General features: G+C 40.7%; 1 protein-coding gene across 2 annotated transcripts in view; it reads left to right on the top strand.

The window, feature by feature from the left end:
* Positions 1-23,868, top strand: part of PPFIA3 (PPFI scaffold protein A3) — a 460,187-nt gene that overhangs the window by 274,459 nt on the left and 161,860 nt on the right. For both annotated transcript variants that reach the window (XM_089671605.1, XM_089671604.1), the window contains exons 11-13: positions 9,811-9,942; positions 14,943-15,005; positions 19,463-19,542. In XM_089671605.1, coding sequence (XP_089527731.1) covers positions 9,811-9,942; positions 14,943-15,005; positions 19,463-19,542 — 275 coding nt within the window. The remainder of the gene's footprint in view (positions 1-9,810; positions 9,943-14,942; positions 15,006-19,462; positions 19,543-23,868) is intronic.

Raw genomic sequence — 23,868 nt, 5'->3', positions numbered from 1 at the left:
AGAGCCCCCTGAAGGACTTTACACTCTAAACTGGCATGAGATTAGGCCTGAATGTCTACCTGGTAGAACTTAAAAAACATATGAACAGAACACAGGGTAGCAGTTTTGCAAATCTGGGAAAAAGTTGCCTGATGCCAACGAGTCCGAGAAGCACTTACAAATCTAGTAGAGTGTATTTTGATTCAAAGGGATGGAACCTGATCCTTAAGACCATAAGCCTGAATGATCTGTGAGAAATAGTGGTGCTAGTAGCTAGTTTCCATTTAAAGGGACCGTCATGGATGAAAATAAACGAGTCTGGGGTTTTTGGAAGGGGCTGCATGGTTAACACACACCGCACGAACCACATCCAGGCAATGAAGGAAAATCTGAAGAGATGTACTGGAGGTGGATGACAGAGGGATGGAAAAATATTGTTTTGGTTCAGATGAATTGCTGATGCAACCTTATAAACAAAACAAGCTCTAGACCTCAAAGCTACCTTGTCTGTTTGCAAGACCAGATTGTTTCTTTACAGGATAAGAGCACCAACTTTGAACCACATTTAGCAGAGGTAATGGCAACAAGGAAAGCAACTTTGTCAGTAAGTGTGGAAAGGGAAATGTCCCTGAGGGGTTCAAAAGGCAAATGTGCCAGGAGAACCAAATTCAAATCCATTGGAGACATGGGGGAGCTACATGAGTAATTAGGTCATGGGCATGTTGGACTTGTTGCATAAAAAAACATACGAGGTGTGACAATTTAATTACGGAATGGACCAGTAATAACTCTATCAATCCCCTCTGTATTCTTCAAAAGATCAGATGAAATTTAAAGATGACATTCTTTCTAAACATCTGTTAAGTTTCGAGGCACCATATTTTCGGTAACCTTTCTCATTCCCAAATTCTCTTTTCGAATCTGATGCACTGTTCCCTGTTCATGTTCAATTCTTGTGCCATCATTCACAAACTCAGTCTTTGATCTGAGAATGCTAGGGATCACACTCTGTCCACATTTGCATCCGTCCTTTGCAGTTTTGGCTGCCCATATCTTCATTCATTTGTCATTGTGGACATCTTCCTGCCCCTCCTTAGAGCACCTGTGCTATTCAAAAACACTTGATTTCTTCATGGAATTTTCATCATAAGACTGCTGTAACAGAGCTGAGGTTTCACTTGCACTTTTGCCAATTTTCACGCAAAATTAGATGTTAATCTGCTGCTCCAGATTAATGTCACTCATTTTCCTGCCAACAGCGCAACACACACAGGTTATTTCTTCTACTACTCTGTAAAGACAGAGTCAACTGGTCTGCAACCCAGGCAAGTGCTAGTTAGAACATGTCAGAACATGCTTGAGTGTGAATATCTGTGTGACTCTCCACCATAGTGCTATACCACCGGCATTCCGGGAGTTAAATGTTAACACTTCATACAGTCAGGTCCATAAATATTGGGACATCGACACAATTCTAACATTTTTGGCTCTATACACCACCACAATGGATTTGAAATTAAACGAACAAGATGTGCTTTAACTGCAGATTGTCAGCTTTAATTTGAGGGTATTTACATCCAAATCAGGTGAACGGTGTTGGAATTACAACAGTTTGCATATGTGCCTCCCACTTGTTAAGGGACCAAAAGTAATGGGACAATTGGCTTCTCAGCTGTTCCATGGCCAGGTGTGTGTTATTCCCTCAATATCCCAATTACAATGAGCAGATAAAAGGTCCAGAGTTCATTTCAAGAGTGCTATTTGCATTTGGAATCTGTTGCTGTCAACTCTTAAGATGAGATCCAAAGAGCTGTCACTATCAGTGAAGCAAGCCATCATTAGGCTGAAAAAACAAAACAAACCCATCAGAGAGATAGCAAAAACATTAGGCGTCGCCAAAACAACTGTTTGGAACATTCTTAAAAAGAAGGAACGCACCGGTGAGCTCAGCAACACCAAAAGACCCGGAAGACCACGGAAAACAACTGTGGTGGATGACCGAAGAATTCTTTCCCTGGTGAAGAAAACACCCTTCAAAACAGTTGGCCAGATCAAGTACACTATCCAGGAGGTAGGTGTATGTGTGTCAAAGTCATCAATTAAGAGAAGACTTTACCAGAGTGATTACAGAGGGTTCACCACAAGATGTAAACCATTGGTGAGCCTCAAAAACAGGAAGGCCAGATTAGAGTTTGCCAAACGACATCTAAAAAAGCCTTCACAGTTCTGGAACAACATCCTATGGACAGATGAGACCAAGATCAACTTGTACCAGAGTGATGGGAAGAGAAGAGTATGGAGAAAGAAAGGAACTGCTCATTATCCTAAGCATACCACCTCATCAGTGAAGCATGGTGGTGGTAGTGTCATGGCGTGGGCATGTATGGCTGCCAATGGAACTGGTTTTCTTGTATTTATTGATGATGTGACTGCTGACAAAAGCAGCACAATGAATTCTGAAGTGTTTCGGGCAATATTATCTGCTCATATTCAGCCAAATGCTTCAGAACTCATTAGATGCCGCTTCACAGTGCAGATGGACAATGACCCAAAGCATACTGCAAAAGCAACCAAAGAGTTTTTTAAGGGAAAGAAGTGGAATGTTATGCAATGGCCAAGTCAATCACCTGACCTGAATCCGATTGAGCATGCATTTCACTTGCTGAAGACAAAACTGAAGGGAAAATGCCCCAAGAACAAGCAGGAACTGAAGACAGTTGCAGTAGAGGCCTGGCAGAGCATCACCAGGGATGAAACCCAGCCTCTGGTGATGTCTGTGCGTTCCAGACTTCAGGCTGTAATTGACTGCAAAGGATTTGCAACCAAGTATTACAAAGTGAAAGTTTGATTTATGAATATTATTCTGTCCCACTACTTTTGGTCCCTTAACAAGTGGGAGGCACATATGCAAACTGTTGTAATTCCTACACCGTTCACCTGATTTGGATGTAAATACCCTCAAATTAAAGCTGACAGTCTGCAGTTAAAACACATCTTGTTCGTTTCATTTCAAATCCATTGTGGTGGTGTAGAGAGCCACAAATGTTAGAATTGTGTCGATGTCCCAATATTTATGGACCTGACTATATTTAAAAAAAAGGCAGACTTGATGGACCGCTTGGTCTTTTCTATGCTGTCACTCTTCTATGCTTCTATTTTTTTTGCCTTGCACTGGATGACTCGGTATGTTACCACACAGCAGGACAACACACCTTGTAGGTAAGCAGTGACTTGAATGACGTTTCAGTTCAAATAAATAAATAAAATATAGAGCTAACACTGCACTAGCCTGCACAGTAAAACGCTTCATTTAATGGGGCAGCCTGGTGTGAACCTAGCCTTAATGAAAGAAGAGTGACCACTGAAGCAGCACTGAGCCTGGCAGACAGCAGTGCTCCAGCAAAACATACTCAGGAGGAGAATATAAAAGTGAATGCATAACCCAAACTAACCTAACAGGCACACTTTAGCTTGGCCTAACCTGGTGGCCAAGGCAAGCACAGGAGCCAAAACCTTGGTGAAATCGTAGGACCTGGAAGACAAACCAAATGCAAGGCCACAAGCTGGAAGTGCTGAGAACCCACAGAAAAGCAAAGGAAGTGCTGATGCAATGAGAACGTGCAAGTATGCATCCTTAATGCGCACAGAGGCTAGAACCTATTCCTGATGGAGGGAGGCTATTAGAGACCTGATGAATGCCATGCAGAATTTTTGGGATTGATTGAAAACATTCAAGGCCTTGAGACGCAAGATGAAGTGGATGTCCTCCTTGGGTTTGGGAACTGTGAAAAAGTTGGAATAGAACCTCTTAAAGCTTTCCACTATAGGAACTAGGGTGACAAATTCCTGATCTAAAAGATCTGCAAGGGCTGCATGGAGATCTGCTAAAATGTGCAGTAACACAAGCAGGTTGGAAAGCATGAGCTGGGGAGGGGGCTGAGAGAAAGACTCTAGTTTGAAACCCTCAGAAGCTACCTTCCATACTCAGGCATCTAAAATGCTGCTTGTTCTGCTGTCTGCAAAGGCTAACAGACATCCTCCAGTTTGGAAAGCGGAGGATCACCTTCATGCCAAAAAGGATTTGTAACCAGGTTTGTGGAATTTGAAAGCCCAAGGTTTGGTAGCTGGCTTGAGTTTGGTTTCAAAGCTTGAGGCCTGGGAGTAATGAAAAGAACTGTTTTTGGCCTCAGATTGGGATGAGTTTTTCCTGATCGAGGTCTAGGCTTCTTCTGCTGAGGCAGATAAATGCTCTTACCCCCACCAACAACCTTGATGGGGGTGTCCCAAGCAGTCCAACATTTCAGCCAAAGAGTCTTCCGTATGTTCACAGACATGAGACTCATTCTGGAAATAAGACAGGTGGTATCTACTAACCCATCAACGCAATAGCTTAGAGCTGTGGGCTTGAAGACCAAATAATTCACAAACAGAGGATTCATTTGGATCACAGCCAAAGTGTAGGTTTAATAATAAACCTTTTCTTTCACTAATACTCATACACCCATATATAAAATCCAAAATTAATACATAAATAAAAAAACTAAATAATATCCAAAAATAAAATAAACAAAATAAAATAATAAAATATCCAAAATAGTGTCCAAAATAATGTCCAGAAAAATAAATAATAGTCCACCAAAAGTATCTCAATCCAGTGTGTCCAACTTTCAGTTCTCCATTCTGAACCTCGTGATATCTCGAGAAAATAAACTATAATAGTGTATTATCTTCCAAATATCATATAAGTGTATATACCTTAAACATATAAGTATATACTAAATAAGTGCAAAGTATGTGCAAAAATATAACAATGTGCACAAAAATATACTCAGATTCAACTGTGGATAACACGTGAATCATGCAAAAATTATTCTGTGTAAACTCCAGCAATAAGTAAAAAATAGTGTACACTCAAAGCAATAACAGGGAAAAAAAATGTAAATAAATAAATTAAAATAAAATAAAATCAATAAAATCAAGTGAGACAAATTAATAAATACAGTGAGCACTCTGTGACCACCTCAAATAGTGAGATTGAATACAATTACCCTCAGGGAGTAATATCAAGCTTAACAGGATGTTCCTGGTGTATATAGCAGTCACTTCCAGGCTTTGCTTCACTTTAGATATAGTAGTGGTGCCTCCAATCCTCCATATTCCTCATAAAGTAGAAAGGAGACTTATGTAGTACGTATTTCAAAGTATAAAGATATATTAATATAGCATCTTACATTGGGGGTAAATAGTAATCAGCATAGAGCCAACAAACCAGCCTCAGCAGTTTTTCTATTCAAAAAACCTGCTTTTCCAGATTCCAAAATGACACTTCCGGTTTGGCGTAATACGTCAGGCATCACATCCCCTGACACGTTTTGTCACTTCCGGACTTCTGAAGGGATCGCCGTGGCCATTTTGGAATCTGGAAAAACGTAGTTTCTAAATTCTAAAAATAGTTGGCCACCAGGTTTGCACACATCTCAGGAGGGATTTTGGCCCACTCTTCTTGGCAGATCCTCTCCAAGTCATTAAGGTTTGGTGGCTGACATTTGGCAACTCGAATTTTCAGCTCCCTCCACAGATTTTCAGTTGTATTAAGGTCTGGAGACTAGCTAGGCCACTCCAGGACCTTAATGTGCTTCTTCTTGAGCCACTCCTTTGTTGCCTTGTCCATGTGTTTTGGGTCATTGTCATGCTGGAACACCCATCCACGACCCATTTTCAATGCCCTGGCTGAGGGAAGAAGTTCTCATCCAAGATTTGACGGTACATTGCCCCATCCATCGTCACTTTGATGCTGTGCAGTTGTCCTGTCCCCTTAGCAGAAAAACACCCCCAAAGCAGAATGTTTCCACCACCATGTTTGACAGTTGGGATGGTCATAGGCAGCATTCCTCCTCCTCCAAACACAGCGTGTTGAGTTGAAGCCAAAGAGCTCGATTTTGGTCTCATCTGACCACAATACTTTCAACTAGTCCCCCTCTGCATCATTCAGATGTTCAGTGGCAAACTTCAGACAGGCCTGGACATGTGCTTTCTTGAGCAGAGGGAACTTGCGGGCACTGAAGGATTTCAAAATCTTTGTCGGTGTAGTGTGTTACCAATTGTTTTCTTGGTGACTGTGGTCCCAGCTGCCTGGAGATCATTAACAAGATCCTCACGTATAATTATGGAATGATTCCTCACTGTTCTCATGATCTTTGACACTCCACAAGGTGAGATCTTGCATGGTGCACCAGACCTAGGGAGATTGACAGTAGTTTTGTGTTTCTTCCATTTGTGAATGATTGCACCAACTGTTGTCACCTTCTCACCAAGCTGCTTGGCGGTAGTTTTGTAGCCCAGTCTAGCCTTGTATAAGTCTACAATCTTGTCCCTGACATTCTTGGATAGCTCTTTGGTCTTTGCCATGGTGGAGAGTTTGGAATCTGATTGTTTGATTGCTCCTGTGGACAGGTGTCTTTTATACAGGTAACAAAATGAGATTAGCAGCACTCCCTTTAAGAGACTGCTTCTAATCTCAGCTTGTTACCTGTATGAAAGACACCTGGTAGCCAGAAATCCTGCTGAATGATAGGGGATCAAATATTTATTTCCCTCATGAACATGAAAATCAGTGCACAATTTGTTAAACATGCATTTCTTTTGAATTTTTTGTTTCTATTCTGTCTCTCAGTGTTACAATACACCTACCATTTGATTTTTAGACTGATCATTTCTTTGTGAGTGGGCAAACATTCAAAATCAGCAGGGGATCAAATACTTATTTCCTTCACTGTATATACACTTATATGATATTTGGAAGATAATACACTATTATAGTTTATTTTCTCGAGGTATCATGAGGTTCGGAATGGAGAATTGAAAGTTGAACACACTGGATTGAGATACTTTTGGTGGACTATTATTTATAATGTTTATTTTTCTGGACATTATTTTGGACACTATTTTGGACATTTTATTATTTTATTTTGTTTATTTTATTTTTGGATATTATTTTGATTTTTTAATTTATTTATGTATTAATTTTGAATTTTCTATATGGGTGTTTGAGTATTAGTGAAAGAAAAGGTTTATTATTATTATTATTTGCTTTCAAGGGTGAAAGTGTTACTTTTCTTTAGGGGTGATTATAGTAGGTATTATATTGTGTGATCTTTGATCTATGATCACTTTGTCGAGTGATCATATACAAAGTGTAGGTTTGCTTGGCAGGACAGCATATGAAAACAAGGCTTTAGAAAATATCTCCAAACATTTATATTTGGGATCCTTGAAATCGGGTGCATCCTCCACAGGGATCGTCAGTGTCTTATTAAAACAGGTAGTTGCAAGTTCCACCATGGGAAAAGCCCACTTTTTAGTAAGACTCCTCAAGTGGATCTAGAACTGCTAAACTTTGGGAGGAGTTCACAGTTTATCCAGAGTGTGCCAGCCCTGATGAAAAACATCTGAGACTAATGGGCGCACCAGAAAAGCTTTAGTAGTCTTGGGCCCAGAAGACATCCTAGACAGGTAGCAGCACTGCTAGAAGTTGCAGGTTGCTCTTCCAGTTTCAAAGTGGTGGGCACTGCTTCAAGGATTTCTAAGACTTGCCATCAGACAAAACTTCAACAGAAGAATCAAAAGCCAGATCCTATGAGGGAGTCGCTCCTAACGGTGCTATTCTAAGGACCCCAGCAGAAGACTGCATTCCAGAATGTCGATGTGGAGCCTTGAGTGCTTACACTGCAGGCAGCAGAGGAGCTTTTAATGGAGCATGAGCTAGAGGGATTCATTACCATAGGACAAGGCAAGGCAGTGACAATGTAGCTCAGGGAATAAGACTAAACAATGGGTACCCACAAATCAACTGCTAGTAGCAGGGGGGGAGGTTCGGATGGCCTTAGGTGACAAACTCACTGTAGACAGACAGCTGAGATCAACCGAGGAAAATCTCAGTGTCACTGACGACAAGCAGAAACAGGAAAATTATATCCTAAATCTTGAATGGTGGGAATAAAAGCATGGGGCTCATACCAGTACCACTCCCTTGACATAGTGAGTCCACACGCAGTTCCTCAGCATTAACCATTTCCGTGATAAATTGACAGAAAATAGAACATTAATAGATCCTAACAATGAGGTAGCTCCCGGAGTTCAGCCCACATAGCTTTTTCACAAAGTTAGTTTCCAAAGATTAGGTGTCATGGCTCAAGACCCAGAAACGACTCTGCGGCTATTTAACACAATACGCTCGTGCTTAGCTCGGTGCCCAAGGGTCACATTCCAGATTAGCCTTACAATTGTGCAATCCAACAGGGTCCAGGTTCGTCCTAAAAAGCTATTGTAGAGGATGTGCTAATCCGAATAAGTACATATAGAAACTGGCTCAAGCAGCTTGTGGAGAAATATTCGGTGAAGAAAAATTTAATCTGTAGAAATACCCAACCTCCAAGGTGTGGGAGGGTTTATTCGCTGAATGAAATAACAAGTGTGGCGCTAATATATATAGGAAAAATGTGTGTAAATATCTCAAGAATACATAACTGAGCAATACATATAAAACAATAATTCATATATGTACAAATATAAAAGGTATAATTTCATGCAAGTGAAAAGGTGCTCAATGATAAATAAGACAGTCCCAAAAAGAAAAGTTACTGTGTATAAAATACTTCCAAAATATAACAGTCTGCTTTAAAGTGTATAAAACAGACCCCTTTAAATTGAGTGTTCCAGCATCCTCCTTAAATCTTCCATAAACACTAATGTGACCAAACACCACTGTGAATATAAGATGGATGCTTACCAGATTCAGTGACCCCTTAGTCAGAGAGGTCAGCATCCGCTTTGTTTAATAAACCCAGACCGGAACTCATGTTTATCAAGCCAGGCCACATAAACTCTGGTCGCTCCAAGGAGCCTCCCTTGTAACATCAATGCGTAAGATTTTATCGGAAGTACAGCTCTGTGCAGTTTGGTGATTATATTTTAATGCCGATGCTTTTTTATTCGTTTGTAAGTGCTTTTTATATTTAGTAAATGGTGTTTTAAGCAATTTGCACTATGAGAGACACTTTCTTTATCTCCACATGAATTTATATATATGCTGTGCGATTGAGACCATCTGAGGAGTGATCAGAGTTTATGTGGTAATTTCATCCAACATGCACTTGCGCGGTTTGCATTTCTTATTATGGGTTTATTCACTGGCCTGGTCACTGTTTTTTTTTTGTTTTTTTTGCTGGCCAGTGTCTATGTTCTCTTGAGGGTGGCAAAAAAAATTGTCTCTGAATACTGTGAATGTGTTCTTCAGTGAACAAGAAAAAGTTACTATCTAGTTCAAGTAGTTACCCTGGTCAAAAGGTTGTGCAGTGCCCTTATCAGCATCTATGTCTATAGTCCCTTTTGTTTCATTAGACAAAATGGCTGATTTCCCTGTGTACAGACAACAGTCTGCAACAGTTTCATTCCAGTAAAAAAAAATTCCAGTATTGGATAGAATGGGGAATAGTTAGAGTCCCTTTCAGATTTTTAGTTTCTCATGTTCCTGTTATGAGACTTCTCTTTACTTTCTGTCCTGGAAGCACAGTGGTAAGTGAGAAGAAATCTCTCCAGTGAGAAGAATTTTAACTTTGAACAGTTGCCCCTGAAACCAGTGTCCACATCAGGAGATTTCTTCTTACTTTCTATACTGATGATAGCAACAACCAAGACTCTACTAAATATTAGAAAGCAACTTTTGGCCGGAGTACTACTATAAGAGGTCAGTTCCCAGTCAGCTTGTTTATTAGAAGTCAATCTTTTTAAATCCTTTACTTGCGTTTGCTGAACACTTGCTGTCTTCTGCAGGCTCGTCAAAGAGAAAGAATGAACGATGAGCACAACAAACGCCTGTCAGAGACAGTTGACAAACTCCTGTCTGAATCAAATGAGAGGTTACAGTTGCATCTTAAGGAAAGAATGGGTGCCCTGGAAGAGAAGGTACGTGTATAGTCCATTAAGTCACTGATCATTGCCATAATCTGTGTTTTGTTTTCTAGGCCAGAATAGTTTGCACATGACCTTGTCAATGAGTTTTCTGAATTTCTGAGTGACAGAAGCTGACAGGTGTTGTACAGGTGCATCTTAATAAATTAGAATATCATCAAAAAGTTAATTTATTTCAGTAATTCAATTAAAAAAGTGGAACTCATATATTAGATTCATTATGCACTGAGTGATAAATTTCAAGAATTTCTTTCTTTTAATTTTGATGATTATGGCTTACAGCTAATGAAAACCCAAAATTCAGTAACTCAGAAAATTAGAATATTACTTAAGATCAATAATAAAAAGGATTTTTAATACAGAATTGTTGGCTTACTGAAAAGTATTTCCATGTACAGTATAGTATGCACTCAATACTTGGTTGGGGCTCCTTTTGCATGAATTACTGCATCAATGCGGCATGGCATGGAGGCGATCAGCCTGTGACACTGCTGAGTTGTTATGGAAGCCCAGGTTGTTTTGATAGCGACCTTCAGCTCGTCTGCATTGTTGGGTCTGGTTTCTCTCATCTTCCTCTTGACAGTACCCCACAGATTCTTTATGGGGTTTAGGTCAGGTGAGTTTGCTGGCCAATCAAGCACATCGATACCATGATCATTAAACCAGGTATTGGTACTTTTGGCAGTTTAGGCAGGTGCCAAATCCTGCTGGAAAATGGAATCAGCATCTCCAAAAAAGCTGGTCAGCAGAGGGAAGTATGAAGTGCTCTAGAATTTCCTTGACTTGATAAAACACAGTGGACCAACAACATACACACTGATTAAGAGTGCTATAGATAAGGACCACAAACTGGTACTAGTCCCACATATATGAACCCAATATTGTAAGTAGGCACATTTGAACCATAGAACATGAAGAATACATTTTAATAGAGCTTAATAAGGATATATATATTATTGTCCAGCAAAAAACTGTCCACCAGTGAGTGGCTGTGTGTAAAGCGCAGGACGTCAATAGGCAAAGCCATGAGCTGTGCTAGTGGCAGAGGTACACTGTAACATACCAATCTGGTGGGATGATGACTGGGGAGGTGAACGGCAATGATGTGGATCACTCCATAAAGGGCTTGGTCTCATCCAAAGTGGACAGATAAGCCTAAATGATCCATGTACTTCCAGCCTCCAGGGTTGACAGTGGTAAGGCGTATGAGCTGGGCACCAGAAGTGACGATCGGGTGTGCAACAGAGGTGACCTCAGATGGACTGGAGACGGTCTAGGAGAACCGCCTCAAACCCACAGTAGAATGAGCACATCAGAAGTGACCTCAGTTGGACTGCAACAGGACCAGGATAGGCGCCTTAGACCTTCAGTATGATGGAGCTGGGTGGAGACAGCCAGTGGGACACACAGAAGTTGCCATAACGACACTTCGACGATGCAATGAAACACAGTGGACCAACAAGAGCAGATCACATGGCTCCCCAAATCATCACTGACTGTGTAAACTTCCCACTGGACCTCATGCAACTTGGATTCTGTGGCTCTCCACTCTTTTTCCAGACTCTGTGACCTTGATTTCCAAAAGAAATGCAAAATTTACTTGCAAACTTCGCAAGAAGACTTTGGACCACTGAGCAACAGTCAAGTCCTTTTTCTCCTTAGCTCAGGTAAGACACTTCTGATGTTGTCTCTGGTTCAGTAGTGGCTTGACACAAAGAATGCGACAGTTGCAGCCCCTGTCCTGGATATGTCTGTGTGTGGTGGTTCTTGCAGGACTGACACCAGCCATAGTCCACTCCTTGTGAATTTCCCCTAAATTCTTGAATGGCCTTTGCTTCACAATCCTCTCAAGGCTGCGGTTATCCCTGTTGCTTGTGCACCTTTTTCTACCACACTTTTTCCTTCCACTCAACTTTCCATTAACCACTTGCCAACCACGCTATAGCCCCCACGGGGGAGTGCAACTGGCGATCTCCGTGATTGATGTGTCCTACGGACACAGCTGATTACGTGATGTGGTAAAAGGCCAATCACAGCGGCCTTTTACCATGTGATCAGCTGTGTCCAGTGACACAGCAGATCACAGGTAAATGCAGTTGCTGGTTATCAGCTGCACTTTCCTCACGCTGTCACAGCCTGAGGAAAGTACTGCCTATAACCGACAATTGTCAGAGGATGGATCAGCACCGATCATCTGGGCACTGATCATCAGTGCCCTGATGATCAGTGCCCAGCAGTGCCACCCACCTGTGCCCAGCAGTGCTGCCCACCTGTGCCCAGAAGTGCCACCCACCTGTGCCCAGCAGTGCCACCCACCTGTGCCTAGTAGTGCCACCCACTTGTGCCCAGCAGTGCCACCCACCTGTGCCCAGCAGTGCCACCCATCAGTGCTACCCATCAGTGCTGCCCAGCAGTGCCACCCAGCAGTGCCACCAGTCATGCCCAGCAGTGCCAGCAGTCAGTGCTGTCAGTCAGTGCCACCCATCAGTACCCATCAGTGCCGCCTATCGGTGCCCATCATTGTTGCATATCAGTGCAGCATCATCAGTGCTGCCTATCAGTGCTGTCTATCCATGCCACCTCATCAGTGCAGCCTCATCAACGCACATCAGTGAAGGAGAAAAATTACCTGTTTGCAAAATTTTACAATAGAAACAAAGAAAACCTTTTTTTTCAAATTTTTTGCTCTTTTTTTTGTTTATAGCGCAAAAAATAAAACACCCAATAAATACCACCAAAAGAAAGCTCTATTTGTGTGAAAAAAAATTATAAAAATTTCATATGGGTACAGTGTTGCATGACCGCACAATTGTCATTTAAACTGTGGCAGCGCTGAAAGCTGAATATTGGCCTGGGCAGGAAGGGGGGTATAAGTGCCCAGTAGGCAAGTGGTTAATATGTTTGGATACAGCACTCTGTGAACAGCCAGCTTCTTTACCAATGGCCTTTTGTGACTTGCCCTCCTTGTGGAGGGTGTCAATGACTGTCTTCTGGACAACTGTCAAGTCAGCAGTCTTCCCCATGATGGAGTAACCAACTGAACCAGACTGAGAGACAATTTAAAGTCTCAGGAAACCTTTAACGGTGTTTTGAGTTAATTAGCTGATTAGACTGTGACTCCATGGGGTTTATTTACTAAAGCTGGTTCACTCAGAATCTTGTGCACTTCTGCATAGAAACCAATCAGCTTCCAGGTTTTATTGCTAAAGCTTAATTGAACAAGCGGGAGTTAGAAGCTGATTGGCTACCATGCACAGCAGCACCAGGTTCTGAGTGAACCGGCTTTAGTAAATTCTCCCCCATGAGTCTACATTATTGAACTTTTTTACTATATTCGAATTTTCTGAGATACTGAATTTTGGGGTTTCACTAGCAGTAAGCCATTATCATCAAAATTAAAAGAAAGAACTGCTTGAAATATACTGCTCTGTGTGTAATGAATCTATATAATATACACGTTTTACTTATTGAATTTTATTACTGAATTAAATTAACTGAATTAAACCTTTTGATGATATTCTAATTTATTGATATACATCTGTAAGTTAACTTTTTAGAGACCAACTGTTGATAAATAGTGCTTCTAAATACAACTTCAATAGCAGTATGTCTTCAGAAATATTGAAATTATTTTTCAGTTAAACTTTAGCTGCTTGCTAAAGGTTTTATTTTTTTTATACTGAGCTGCCATTTGACAGCTGAATATAGACCTCAAGCTTGCAGTGGCATTGCCTGCACTCTTAGCTGATGCATTGGAGGAGGTACTTCAGTGTTTTTATAAGACGGAGAGCCTCAAAGTGAAAATATTCTGTAGTAGTCCAATGAGCAGACAAAAGGTGGGGGTAGTGTGACAGACTGTAGAATTGTAGATTTTGAATTATGTTGTAATCTTTCCTCTGCTGTCACCTACATGGGTAAGTATGACAAGTACCTCTGCACAACATTAGAGTTCTTAGATAAAACAGATCTAATACATTGTACAAAAAAATATTTTGTGTATATTAAAAAATGCTAACTGTCTGGTTGTGTTTGAAAAATAAAGAGTAATAGAATAGCTGAAATATATTTCCTGGAGAAAATTCTACTCAAGGTTCCCTCTCACATGGGTTATTTGTTCAAACGCCTAGGCCTGGAATCTGGAGCACCATTTACTCCAGGAAATATGTATTCTTTAACAACTCTATCATTTATTCATTTAGTCCAGCCACTTTAGGGTAGCATTTGAATATATGTCCACTTTAACAGAACCCTGGACTATGCCAATGCTGACCTATTCTAAAAAATTCTAGTTTTCTGGCTGTCTCGAGTTATAATGACCTTGAAGAAGAATGCAGCAAGTGAAGGGACAGTGTAGTCAGAACACCTGATTTCTCTACTTGTTACAGAACTGTGTCATTCATTTAAAAAATCATTCATTATGACATTCTTTTTATGCCATGATTGAGTCAACTTATGTAAGTCGAAAGTCTTTAAAATTTCATCTTGGCATGCTATTTGAATGGAATCCCAGATATATTAAACAGGTTTCAATACAATATGTACTAGTTTTTCCTGAACGAAAACCACATTCACAGTTTGAAGTTTGTCAAAAATTTCTACCCTGCTTCTCCTAATATTCTTGTCACAACAACTGATTTGTCTAAAATCGAAAATTGAACAAATAATTTGTGAACAAAATTCTTCTTTTGTATGGCCAGCTTAAAAGCTAAAGGGTCAACAGACAGCCAGGCAACTACCAGTGTATGGTACAGTTATACGTTGATAGCCTCATTTAGTTTTTCAGAAGGCTTACTATTTAAAAGTAATTTAAAAGTACTGCAGTACATTTCACAGTCTGCCTCTGGTTTCTTTACTGGTTGCTACTGACTTCTAACCAGCTATTATTTTACTTAGATTTCCTGAGACTTCATTGTCTCCTCAGCTGATCTTTCTCTCTCAGGCTTGCATCTAAACCTTTTGTCTTCTCTTGCATTTGCTTGCTTCTTCTATGTCAGAACACTCTCTCGGAAGAGATAGCTAACATGAAAAAGCTTCAGGATGAGCTTCTTCTGAGCAAGGTTTGTATGAAAGTATACACAGGCATAGCATATAGCTAAACAAGTCGCCTTGAGTGTGTTACTGCGACATCATTGCTTCTATATGTATACACACTACAGGTGTATGAGATTGCCATCTACAGGGCAGGTGTTTGAATATTAATTAAATGCATGCATGAAGCTTCTGTTTCTGAGATTTTTTTTTGTAAGAGAACATTGCCCAGCGTTCAACACAGACTGTTTGATCACATCAAGTTTGATCACATGCAGTTTTGTGTATTGATTCTTGCAATGAGAATTATACAGTTACTTTTTCCAATAAAGGTCTCAAAGATAATAATTGCTTAGGTCAAGAGAGTTCTTTAAAAATAAACTACCTGCCTAGGATTGCTATATTCTAAAGAACAAAACTTAGCATTAATGTGTTTTAGGGCCCATTCACACTTTGCCATTCTTGTGTGTCGTGTTAATATGCATTCTGTCACAGAGTGCACTTAGACAGCAAATTCATTTCAAATGGTCTGCTATTTTCACAAGAACTGACAAAAAACAGATATGCAGTATTTTTTCTGACACATGCTTCTTAACACATGATAGTGCATTGGTGACACTACAGTTCATGGGGCCCCATAGTAAAACTTAAATAAGGTTCCCCAGCAACTTCTCTTTGTGACACTGATAATATAATTTGGAACAATATTGAAATTAAGAACAGGTAGTAGTGCTGTTAATATAGTCAGCACAATACTAGGAATCAATCCTGTGTATAGAAGTTAATTAACAAATTTAAATAAACTTAAAGAAGAATTTTAGATATGGATTATTTTGCAATATTACATAGTTCCAGCTTGGGACAGTGCAACAATGCATATACCATGTCTGACTGATCCCTCTGAAAGCTGGAAATCACTGTAGTTGACATCACTACTAGAGAGATCTCCATTTTCTGTGCGAATTCCGCATCGCATCAGAATCGCACCCCATTCATACGAGCAGCTGTGGGTGTGTTAAGTTAACAACATCCCAAAATGGGTCCGCAAAACGTGGTGCGATGTGCAGAATCGGATCGCATGAGTGTGAATACCCATGCGATCCGATTGTAGTGTGGACCAAAAAAAGGGTCCTGCACCTTTTTGGGTCTGGATGCGGTGCGATTGGACACATACAAAATGTATGCCTCCAAATGCACCACACGCAATTCGCATGTGATTTGCACAGGAATGCGGTGCATTTCCTGTGCATATCACATGCGATATACCGCACTGCATATGTGTGAACTCAGCCTCAATGCAGCTTTGCAGTGCATAAGCATAGCATAGGCAACCCTTATGTTGATTTCTACATCAGTTTCTTTCCTTTATGCAGCTAGAGTTGCCCTGGCAGTGGGAGATAGGCAGTAGAGGGTGTCTTTGACTGGTAGGCTGCAGGTGGGCTGTCCAGCACCGTCTGTACTTGTAATGCTGTAGTAGTTATTATTATACAGGATTTATATAGCGCCAACAGTTTGCTCAGCGCTTTACAATATAACGGGAGACAATACAGCAACAATACAGTTCAGTACAAGAGGGATAGGAGGGCCCTGCTCCTTGGAGCTTACAATCTAGGAGGGAGGGGCTAGTGGTACAAAAGGTAGTAACTGTGGGGGATGGACTGGTTGGAAGAGTAGAAGATTCCATTATTAGCTGAGGGAAGGATAGGCTTCCCTGAAGAGATAGGTTTTCAGAGATCGCCTAAAAGTCAGCAGAGTAGGCGATAGTCTGATAAATTGGGGTAGAGAGTTCCAGAGGATGAGGGAAGCTCTGGAGAAGTCCTGAAGATGAGCATGGGAGGTGGAGACAAGGGAGCTAGAGAGCAGGAGGTCTTGCGAGGAGCGGAGAGTACGGTTTGGGTGATATTTAGAGACAAGATTGGTGATGTAATTTGGGGCAGAGTTACAAATGGCTTTATATGTTATTGTTAATGTTTTGAATTTTATCCGTTGGGCAATGGGAAGCCAGTGGAGTGATTAGCAGAGAGTGGTGGCAGATACAGAACGGTTAGTAAGCTGGATGAGTCTGGCAGCAGCATTCATAATAGACTGAAGAGGGGATAGCCTGCGATTAGATAGGCCAATGAGGAGGGAGTTACAATAGTCAAGGCGAGATATAACCAGGGAGTGAATAAGTTGCTTAGTGGTTTCCGAGAATAGGAACGGGCGTATCTTGGAGATGTTGCGGAGCTGAAGTCTACAAGATTTGGGCAGTGATGGATTTGGGACTGAAAGGACAGATGGGAGTCTAGGATTACACGTAGTACCCTTGCATGAGGGGAGGGACTGATGATTGTGTTATTGATCTTGATGGAGAAGTCAGGATAGGGGGTCCGGGCTGGGGGGAATACTAAGAGCTCAGTTTTGGAAAGATTGAGTTTGAAGAAGTGGACTGACATCCATGCCGATATGTCACTTAGTAGGTTAGTAATGCGAGAGGAGACTGAAGAGGTGAGGTGAGGGGTAGAAAGATAGATTTGTGTGTCATCAGCATAGAGATGGTACTTAAAGCCATGGGAGTTTATCAAGTGACCAAGGGAGGAAGTGTAGATGGAGAAGAGAAGGGGTCCAAGGTCAGAACCTTGAAGGACCCCTACAGAAAGAGGGAGTGAAGAGGAGGAGGCAGCATTATAGGCAACGCTGAAGGAGCGCTGCGATAGGTAGGAGGAAACCAGGAGATAGCAGAGTCCATGAGGCCAAGAGAGAGGAGTTTTTTGAGGAGGGAGGGGATGGTCACCCGTATCAAAAGCCGCAGAGAGGTCAAGTAGTAAGAGTACGGAGTAGTGGCCATTGGTTTTAGCTGTTAGTAGATCATTAGTGAGTTTTAGTAGGGCAGTTTCAGTGGACTGTAGTGAGCGAAAGCCATACTGTAGAGGGTCAAGAAGGTTGTTGTTAGTGAGGTAGGAGCTCAGGCGATTGTAGACTAAGCATTCTAGGAGTTTAGAGGTAAATGGCAGCAGGGAGATGGGTCTTAAGTTGTTCAGGTTGGTGGGGTCCAGGGAGGGCTTTTTAAGTATGGGAGTGATGTAATGGTAGTAACAACCTGTGGCTCTGTGTAAAATAAAGTAGGCTTGGTCTACCTGTTTTTCTTTACAATTTTTTGGCATTTTGCCATGGTACCCCTGCAGAACCTAGGCAGCATCCTGACTGATATAGGCCGATATTGTGTCTATGGGGCTATGCATGACAGCACCAGCAAAGGCAGATATTAGAGATTTGAATGTGAACATAGGAGCTCTTGAACTAAAGAATACATCTATACATGTCTAGAGTGCTAAACAGCATGGATGAAAGAATCACCCCTGCCGGCTATTGTATTCAGCAGCTGAATGCCCGAACAGCGACTGCATCTAATTGATTGCAGTAACTGTTTTGATCGGCTAAACAGTGTTTGACAAAACTGAAGATTGGCCACCTAGGGCTCCATATTTGAATCTTGTATTGCCAGCTTAAGAGGACTATGTGTTCCTTTTTTAAAGGATAAACATTGATAAGTAGTAATCAACTAATTTTCTTTAGAATTCCCTTTGTGTTCCTGTTCTTAACATATGCTGAAAGTTGTGCTTGAACTTTTATATTGTGATCCCTGACTTTTGTTCTTTGGGTCTATACCGTACAAATCATTTGAAAAACATATAAATTTTTCCCATAACCATTTAAGCTATCATTTAGGGGAAAGACTGGCCCCATAAAAAAAATCACGAGTTGCCACATTGTACATGTATGTCTGGTAGTCAAAAGAGAAGAAGGACTTTTTTTCTGCCATTTATACTTGCGTAGGTGGATGCAGCATTGGTCCGATGCTGTATCTGATTCCTGCCGGCTCCACGTATGAGAACTCAGCGATCGCATGACCTCTGAGTTATCACAGCCAGTCTGAGCAGAGAGTGGTGACTGTCAGTCACGGCTGTCTGCTCTGCCCCCGCTCTGGGCTCTGAAGGGGGAGGGAGTGGCTGGCTCAGGCTCTCAACACTTCACTGAGAAGCTGAGCTAAGTGCCACTCCAGACTCTGGGGTGGATCCCGACTTTAAAGTCGGGATCTTTCCCCAGCCTGGACCGGCTGAGTGAAGTCAGCTGAAAATGAGTCACAGGAGTGCAGAGCAAACTGCACGCCTGTGATCCACAGGAGATGTACATCCAAAAGAGCTTTGGCTGTACGTCTCCTTTAATGAATGTCTATGGCCAATAATAGACATTGTTCTAGAATTGTGTGCTCTTATGTAAATTAACAGGGTATGAGTTACAGGAAATCTTAAGTATTTTTGTTACCTCTGCATGGAAGATAATTTTAAATATCTAGAACAGATATATTTTATTTACCTAGAGAATAATTTCAAAATATTGTATTTTTAAACATTACTAATGTTAACTGGTTTCCTTAGTAAAGATTCTGACCTGTCTTTATAAAATTTTGAATAGGTGTAGTAAACACTTTGTATTTCTCCTCTAGGAGCAACTAATGGCTGAAATTGAACGTATGCAGTTAGAGATAGACCAGCTACGGGGACGACCGTCATCTACATACTCAAGGTGAACTCCTTAGTAATTTGGAAATAGTGTTAAATTACACAGGAACTTAATAGTTAATTACAACTGTAGGAAGCATTTGAAAGGACCAGTATAACCAGTGTTTTTGTCAAGATGGCTTGTCGTTCTTGAGCTGTGAGGGCACTGATGAACAGAAAGCCCATACAGAGTTATGGGCAAGAAAGCTGGAGGGACAATGTGCAGTAGCCTGACATTGCACCTGCGATCCAGTGATTGCAGGTGCAATGCTCTGCAGACCCCTGTAAAAAACAAAATGAGTGAACATTTTTTTTTTTACCCAGCAAAAATATGTGTTTATTATTCAGAAAGGTGAACTTAGCATTTAATATATTGATTTTTAAAGGTGACTTTGTACATTAATTTGCAAGGACATCCAATTCTGTACACCACTTGGCCATGTTCATTCCTCTTCTTATTATTCTATAGCTGCAACCTCTTTAAGAATCACACTTTTAATTATTTTGCCTCCTTTTCAAATTCTTTTCTGTCTGAGCAATGACTATGTATGCGCAATTAATGTACAAAGTCACCTTTACAAATCTACATGTTAAATGCCAAGTTCATCTTTCTGAAAAAGTAATGTCCAATAGGAAAACCTCATATTGTGGTAGGTTGCATGAAGGAGCATAATTTCTGCTGTTAGTTTTTGAATAGTGGAAGTGGTCATCATTGACTCTTCTTTTTTATCATTAAACCCAAGAGCTCCATTTCTGCTGTGTTCAATTTTTTTTTGTCAGAAAAATATTACATGGATTTTTAATAAGCTTTATGGAGAAAGTTTTTATTAGATTCCAATTTGTTCATCTAGGTAAACATTGGTTTTTATAACTTTATATGACCATTTACATACACCTAACTGAAATTAAAATATCTCTTTTTTTTTAAACTCAGTTAAATGTGGAGTACTTGGAACTTTGTCTTTCTCTTTCTTTTTAATATTACAGCTAGATGCCTTGGCTTTTTGTCACATGGCTGACAGAAGAGTTAAAGTGTTACTAAACCCAAACTGTAAAATCAGTCTGTATAGACAGTAAAGCATGCTTGTAATATTCACTGAGGAACCTTGGGGTTCATCCTTAGCATTGTGTAAAAAGGCTGTTTGATCCTGTCTTCTCTGATCCTCCCCTTCTTACACAGTCCCCAATTAATTTGCTGATAGTACAGAGCTCTAGGAGGCACTCTGCACATGCTCAGTTTGGTGTGTATGGCTAGAGAATTTTTTTCTTTGGGGAGGTTGCATGTAATCGGCACAGGGCCAGTCAGCACTGTCTAGACAGAGGGTCATGTAGCTTTATAGAACAGTCAGAGAAGAATGACAACTCCTCCTACAAGCTTTAACCATTGCTGGGCCAGACACTGATAGAAGTCACAAGACTGCTATATACTGCTGATGAGAAAAAGTATTTAGCAGTTTATAGTTACTAAAGTAATTGCATTTCCATGTTCTGCGTGCTGTGGGAGACCAGATAAAGTGAATGCAGGGTCATAGGTTTAGTAACACTTTAACATAATTTTCTTTTTCCAGAAACATATTTCAACCCTTTTATTAATTATTTATCCGACTCATCAAGATTGTTACCATTAAAGTATATGTAAACCCTCACCTTGTAAATCAACTCGCTCAGTTCAAAATATAAATGAAAGGCAAAACATTTGTCTATACATATAAAAAAACATTCTAAATACCTTTTCACCCTTTTTTATAAGTAATTATATTCTCTCAGTTCTCAATTGCATAGGGATCTTAGAAAGCTAGGAGAGGAGAAGCAGCTGCACACTAATCTTGTCAGTTAATGGCTGTGCATGAGAGGCATATCAGCAGAGGTCTGATCAACGGAGGAGAGCAGGTTCAGTTCACAGCACAGCTAGAAAACTAACAATGCTGTGTTCTCATGCCTAGTGTGGTCAGTTTTTAATGGGAGAGCAGAGGGACCAGCAGGAACATCAGGTATTTCACACAAAGGAAGCAATACAAACAGAACAGGATACTTTTTCATACAGGTACATTGTACAGCAGACACATTTCAGGAATATGAAATGTTGGGTTTACATATTCTTTAACATTTAGCTAGGTACAAGTTTATTCTAAAGTACAACACAGTTTTATTGGAATTTGCTTTTCACAACTGAAGACTCTCTGTTTTGAAGATATGGCATATTTACAGAGAATCTAGCTTTCAACGCCTGGGTGTAGCTCCTGCTCCTGTACACTAGACAAACCCAAAGGCACAGCCTCATCACATGGCTATACCTCTGCATATACTGAACTACTCCATTTAACTTTGTGTCCTGCAGAAATACAATATAATGCTCTTGGTCTGCTGGATCCAGACTTTGAAGCTGAAAACCTCAGCCCCCCACTTTTTTGTTCAACATCATACTGAACACACACATTTGGATGTGATTTGGATAAACATGAATAATATACCATGGTTTATATTGCTGCCTACAGAGAGATGGAAGACTAGACAAAATAAAATGTAGGACGCTACAAAGGGCTATAGCTCTTCCCAGCGCAACTATGTTTCAGTTTTAACTAATGTCTTTAGTAGGATGGACATCTCTCTCAGCACATGTGCATTCATCTTTCCTTAGATCTTTTCTCTTCAGTAAACATCTGCTGGTAGATTGGGACCTGAGTCTTCTAATCCTGGGAGGCTCTTCAGTTCAGACTTCGAGCATAGGTTATCCCCAGCCTGCCAGTGGATCTCACTGTTACATTCCTACAGGGCCATGTCCTACAGGGCACACCTGGAAGTGTCCTCTGGGTACTGGATGCTATCGTCTGTCCATTCCAGCTCTGACTGGTTAGGATTCTACATGATGCTTTTCTGGTAGCCTTGACAATGCTTTGTCATGAACCTATCTCTTAGCAACTTGGACCAGGTATTACCAGCATCACTCTCTAACCCCTTCTTTAGCTGTTCAGCCATGACCAAGATCTCTTTCTCCTGTGCAGCATCGCTCTTGCATCCTGAGGTTTAGGGGTAAGTGGGGAGACATTAGCTTGCCAGAATATTTTACAGCGCCACAAACTGTTAGTTGGAGGGAGACAGATGTACAGTTGTGTTCAAAATAATAGCAGTGTGTTGAAAAAAGTGAATAAAGCTCAAAATCCTTCTAATAACTTTTATTTCCATACACACAAATGCACTGGGAACACTACACATTCTATTCCAAATCAAAACATGAAGAAAAATATATCACATTTGTGTTGTTCCTCTAAAAAATTGAAGAGAAGTGAATATTAGACTGTTCAAAAAAATTGCAGTGTTTGTATTCTTCTTTACAAACTCAAACATTCACTATATAAACTGAAAAATGTTTAAAGATTTTGCTTTCCTTTGAATCACTTAATTAATATTTAGTTGTATAACCACTGTTTCTGAGAACTGATATACATCTGTGTTGCATGGAGTCAACCAACTTCTGGCACCTGTGAACAGGTATTCCAGCCCAGGATGATTGGACTACATTCCACAGTTCTTCTCTATTTCTTGGTTTTGCCTCAGAAACTGCATTTTTGATGTCACCTCACAAGTTTTCTATTGGATTAAGATCCGGGGATTGGGCTGGCCACTCCATAACGTCAATCTTGTTGGTCTGGAACCAAGATGTTGCACGTTTACTGGTGTGTTTGGGGTCGTTGTCTTGTTGAAACACCCATTTCAAGGGCATTTCCTCTTCAGCATAAGGCAACATGACCTCTTCAAGTTTTCTGATGTATTCAAACTGATCCATGATCCCTGGTATGTGATAAATAGGCCCAACATCGTAGTATGAGAAACATCCCCATATCATGATGCTTGCGCAACCATGCTTCACTGTCTTCACAGTGTACTGTGGCTTGAATTCAGTGTTTTGGGGGTCATCTGACAAACTGTCTCCGGCCACTAGACCTAAAAAGAACAATCCTACTTTCATCAGTCCACAAAATGTTGCGCCATTTCTCTTTAGGCCAGTCAATGTGCTCTTTGGCAAATGGTAACCTCTTCAGCACGTCTTTTTTTCAACAGTGGGACTTTGCAGGGGCTTCTTGCAGATAGCTTGGCTTCGCATAGGCTTTCTTCTTAATTGTAACAGTACTCACAGGTAACTTTAGACCTTTCGTTGATCTTCCTGGAGCTGATTGTTGGCTGAGTCCTTGCCATTTTGGCTATTCTTCTATCCATTCGAATGGTAGTTTTTCACTTTCTTCCACATCTTTCAGGTTTTGTTTGCCATTTTAAAGCATTTGCGATCATTTTAGCTGAGCAGCCTATCATTTTATGCACTTCTTTATATGTTTTCCCCTCTCCAATCAACTTT

Source organism: Staurois parvus, unplaced genomic scaffold (assembly GCF_062004578.1).
Source record: "Staurois parvus isolate SC_StPar_1 unplaced genomic scaffold, SC_StPar_1.0 ptg000108l, whole genome shotgun sequence".
Lineage (NCBI taxonomy): Eukaryota > Metazoa > Chordata > Amphibia > Anura > Ranidae > Staurois > Staurois parvus.
This window is presented reverse-complemented; position numbering and strand designations above follow the sequence as displayed.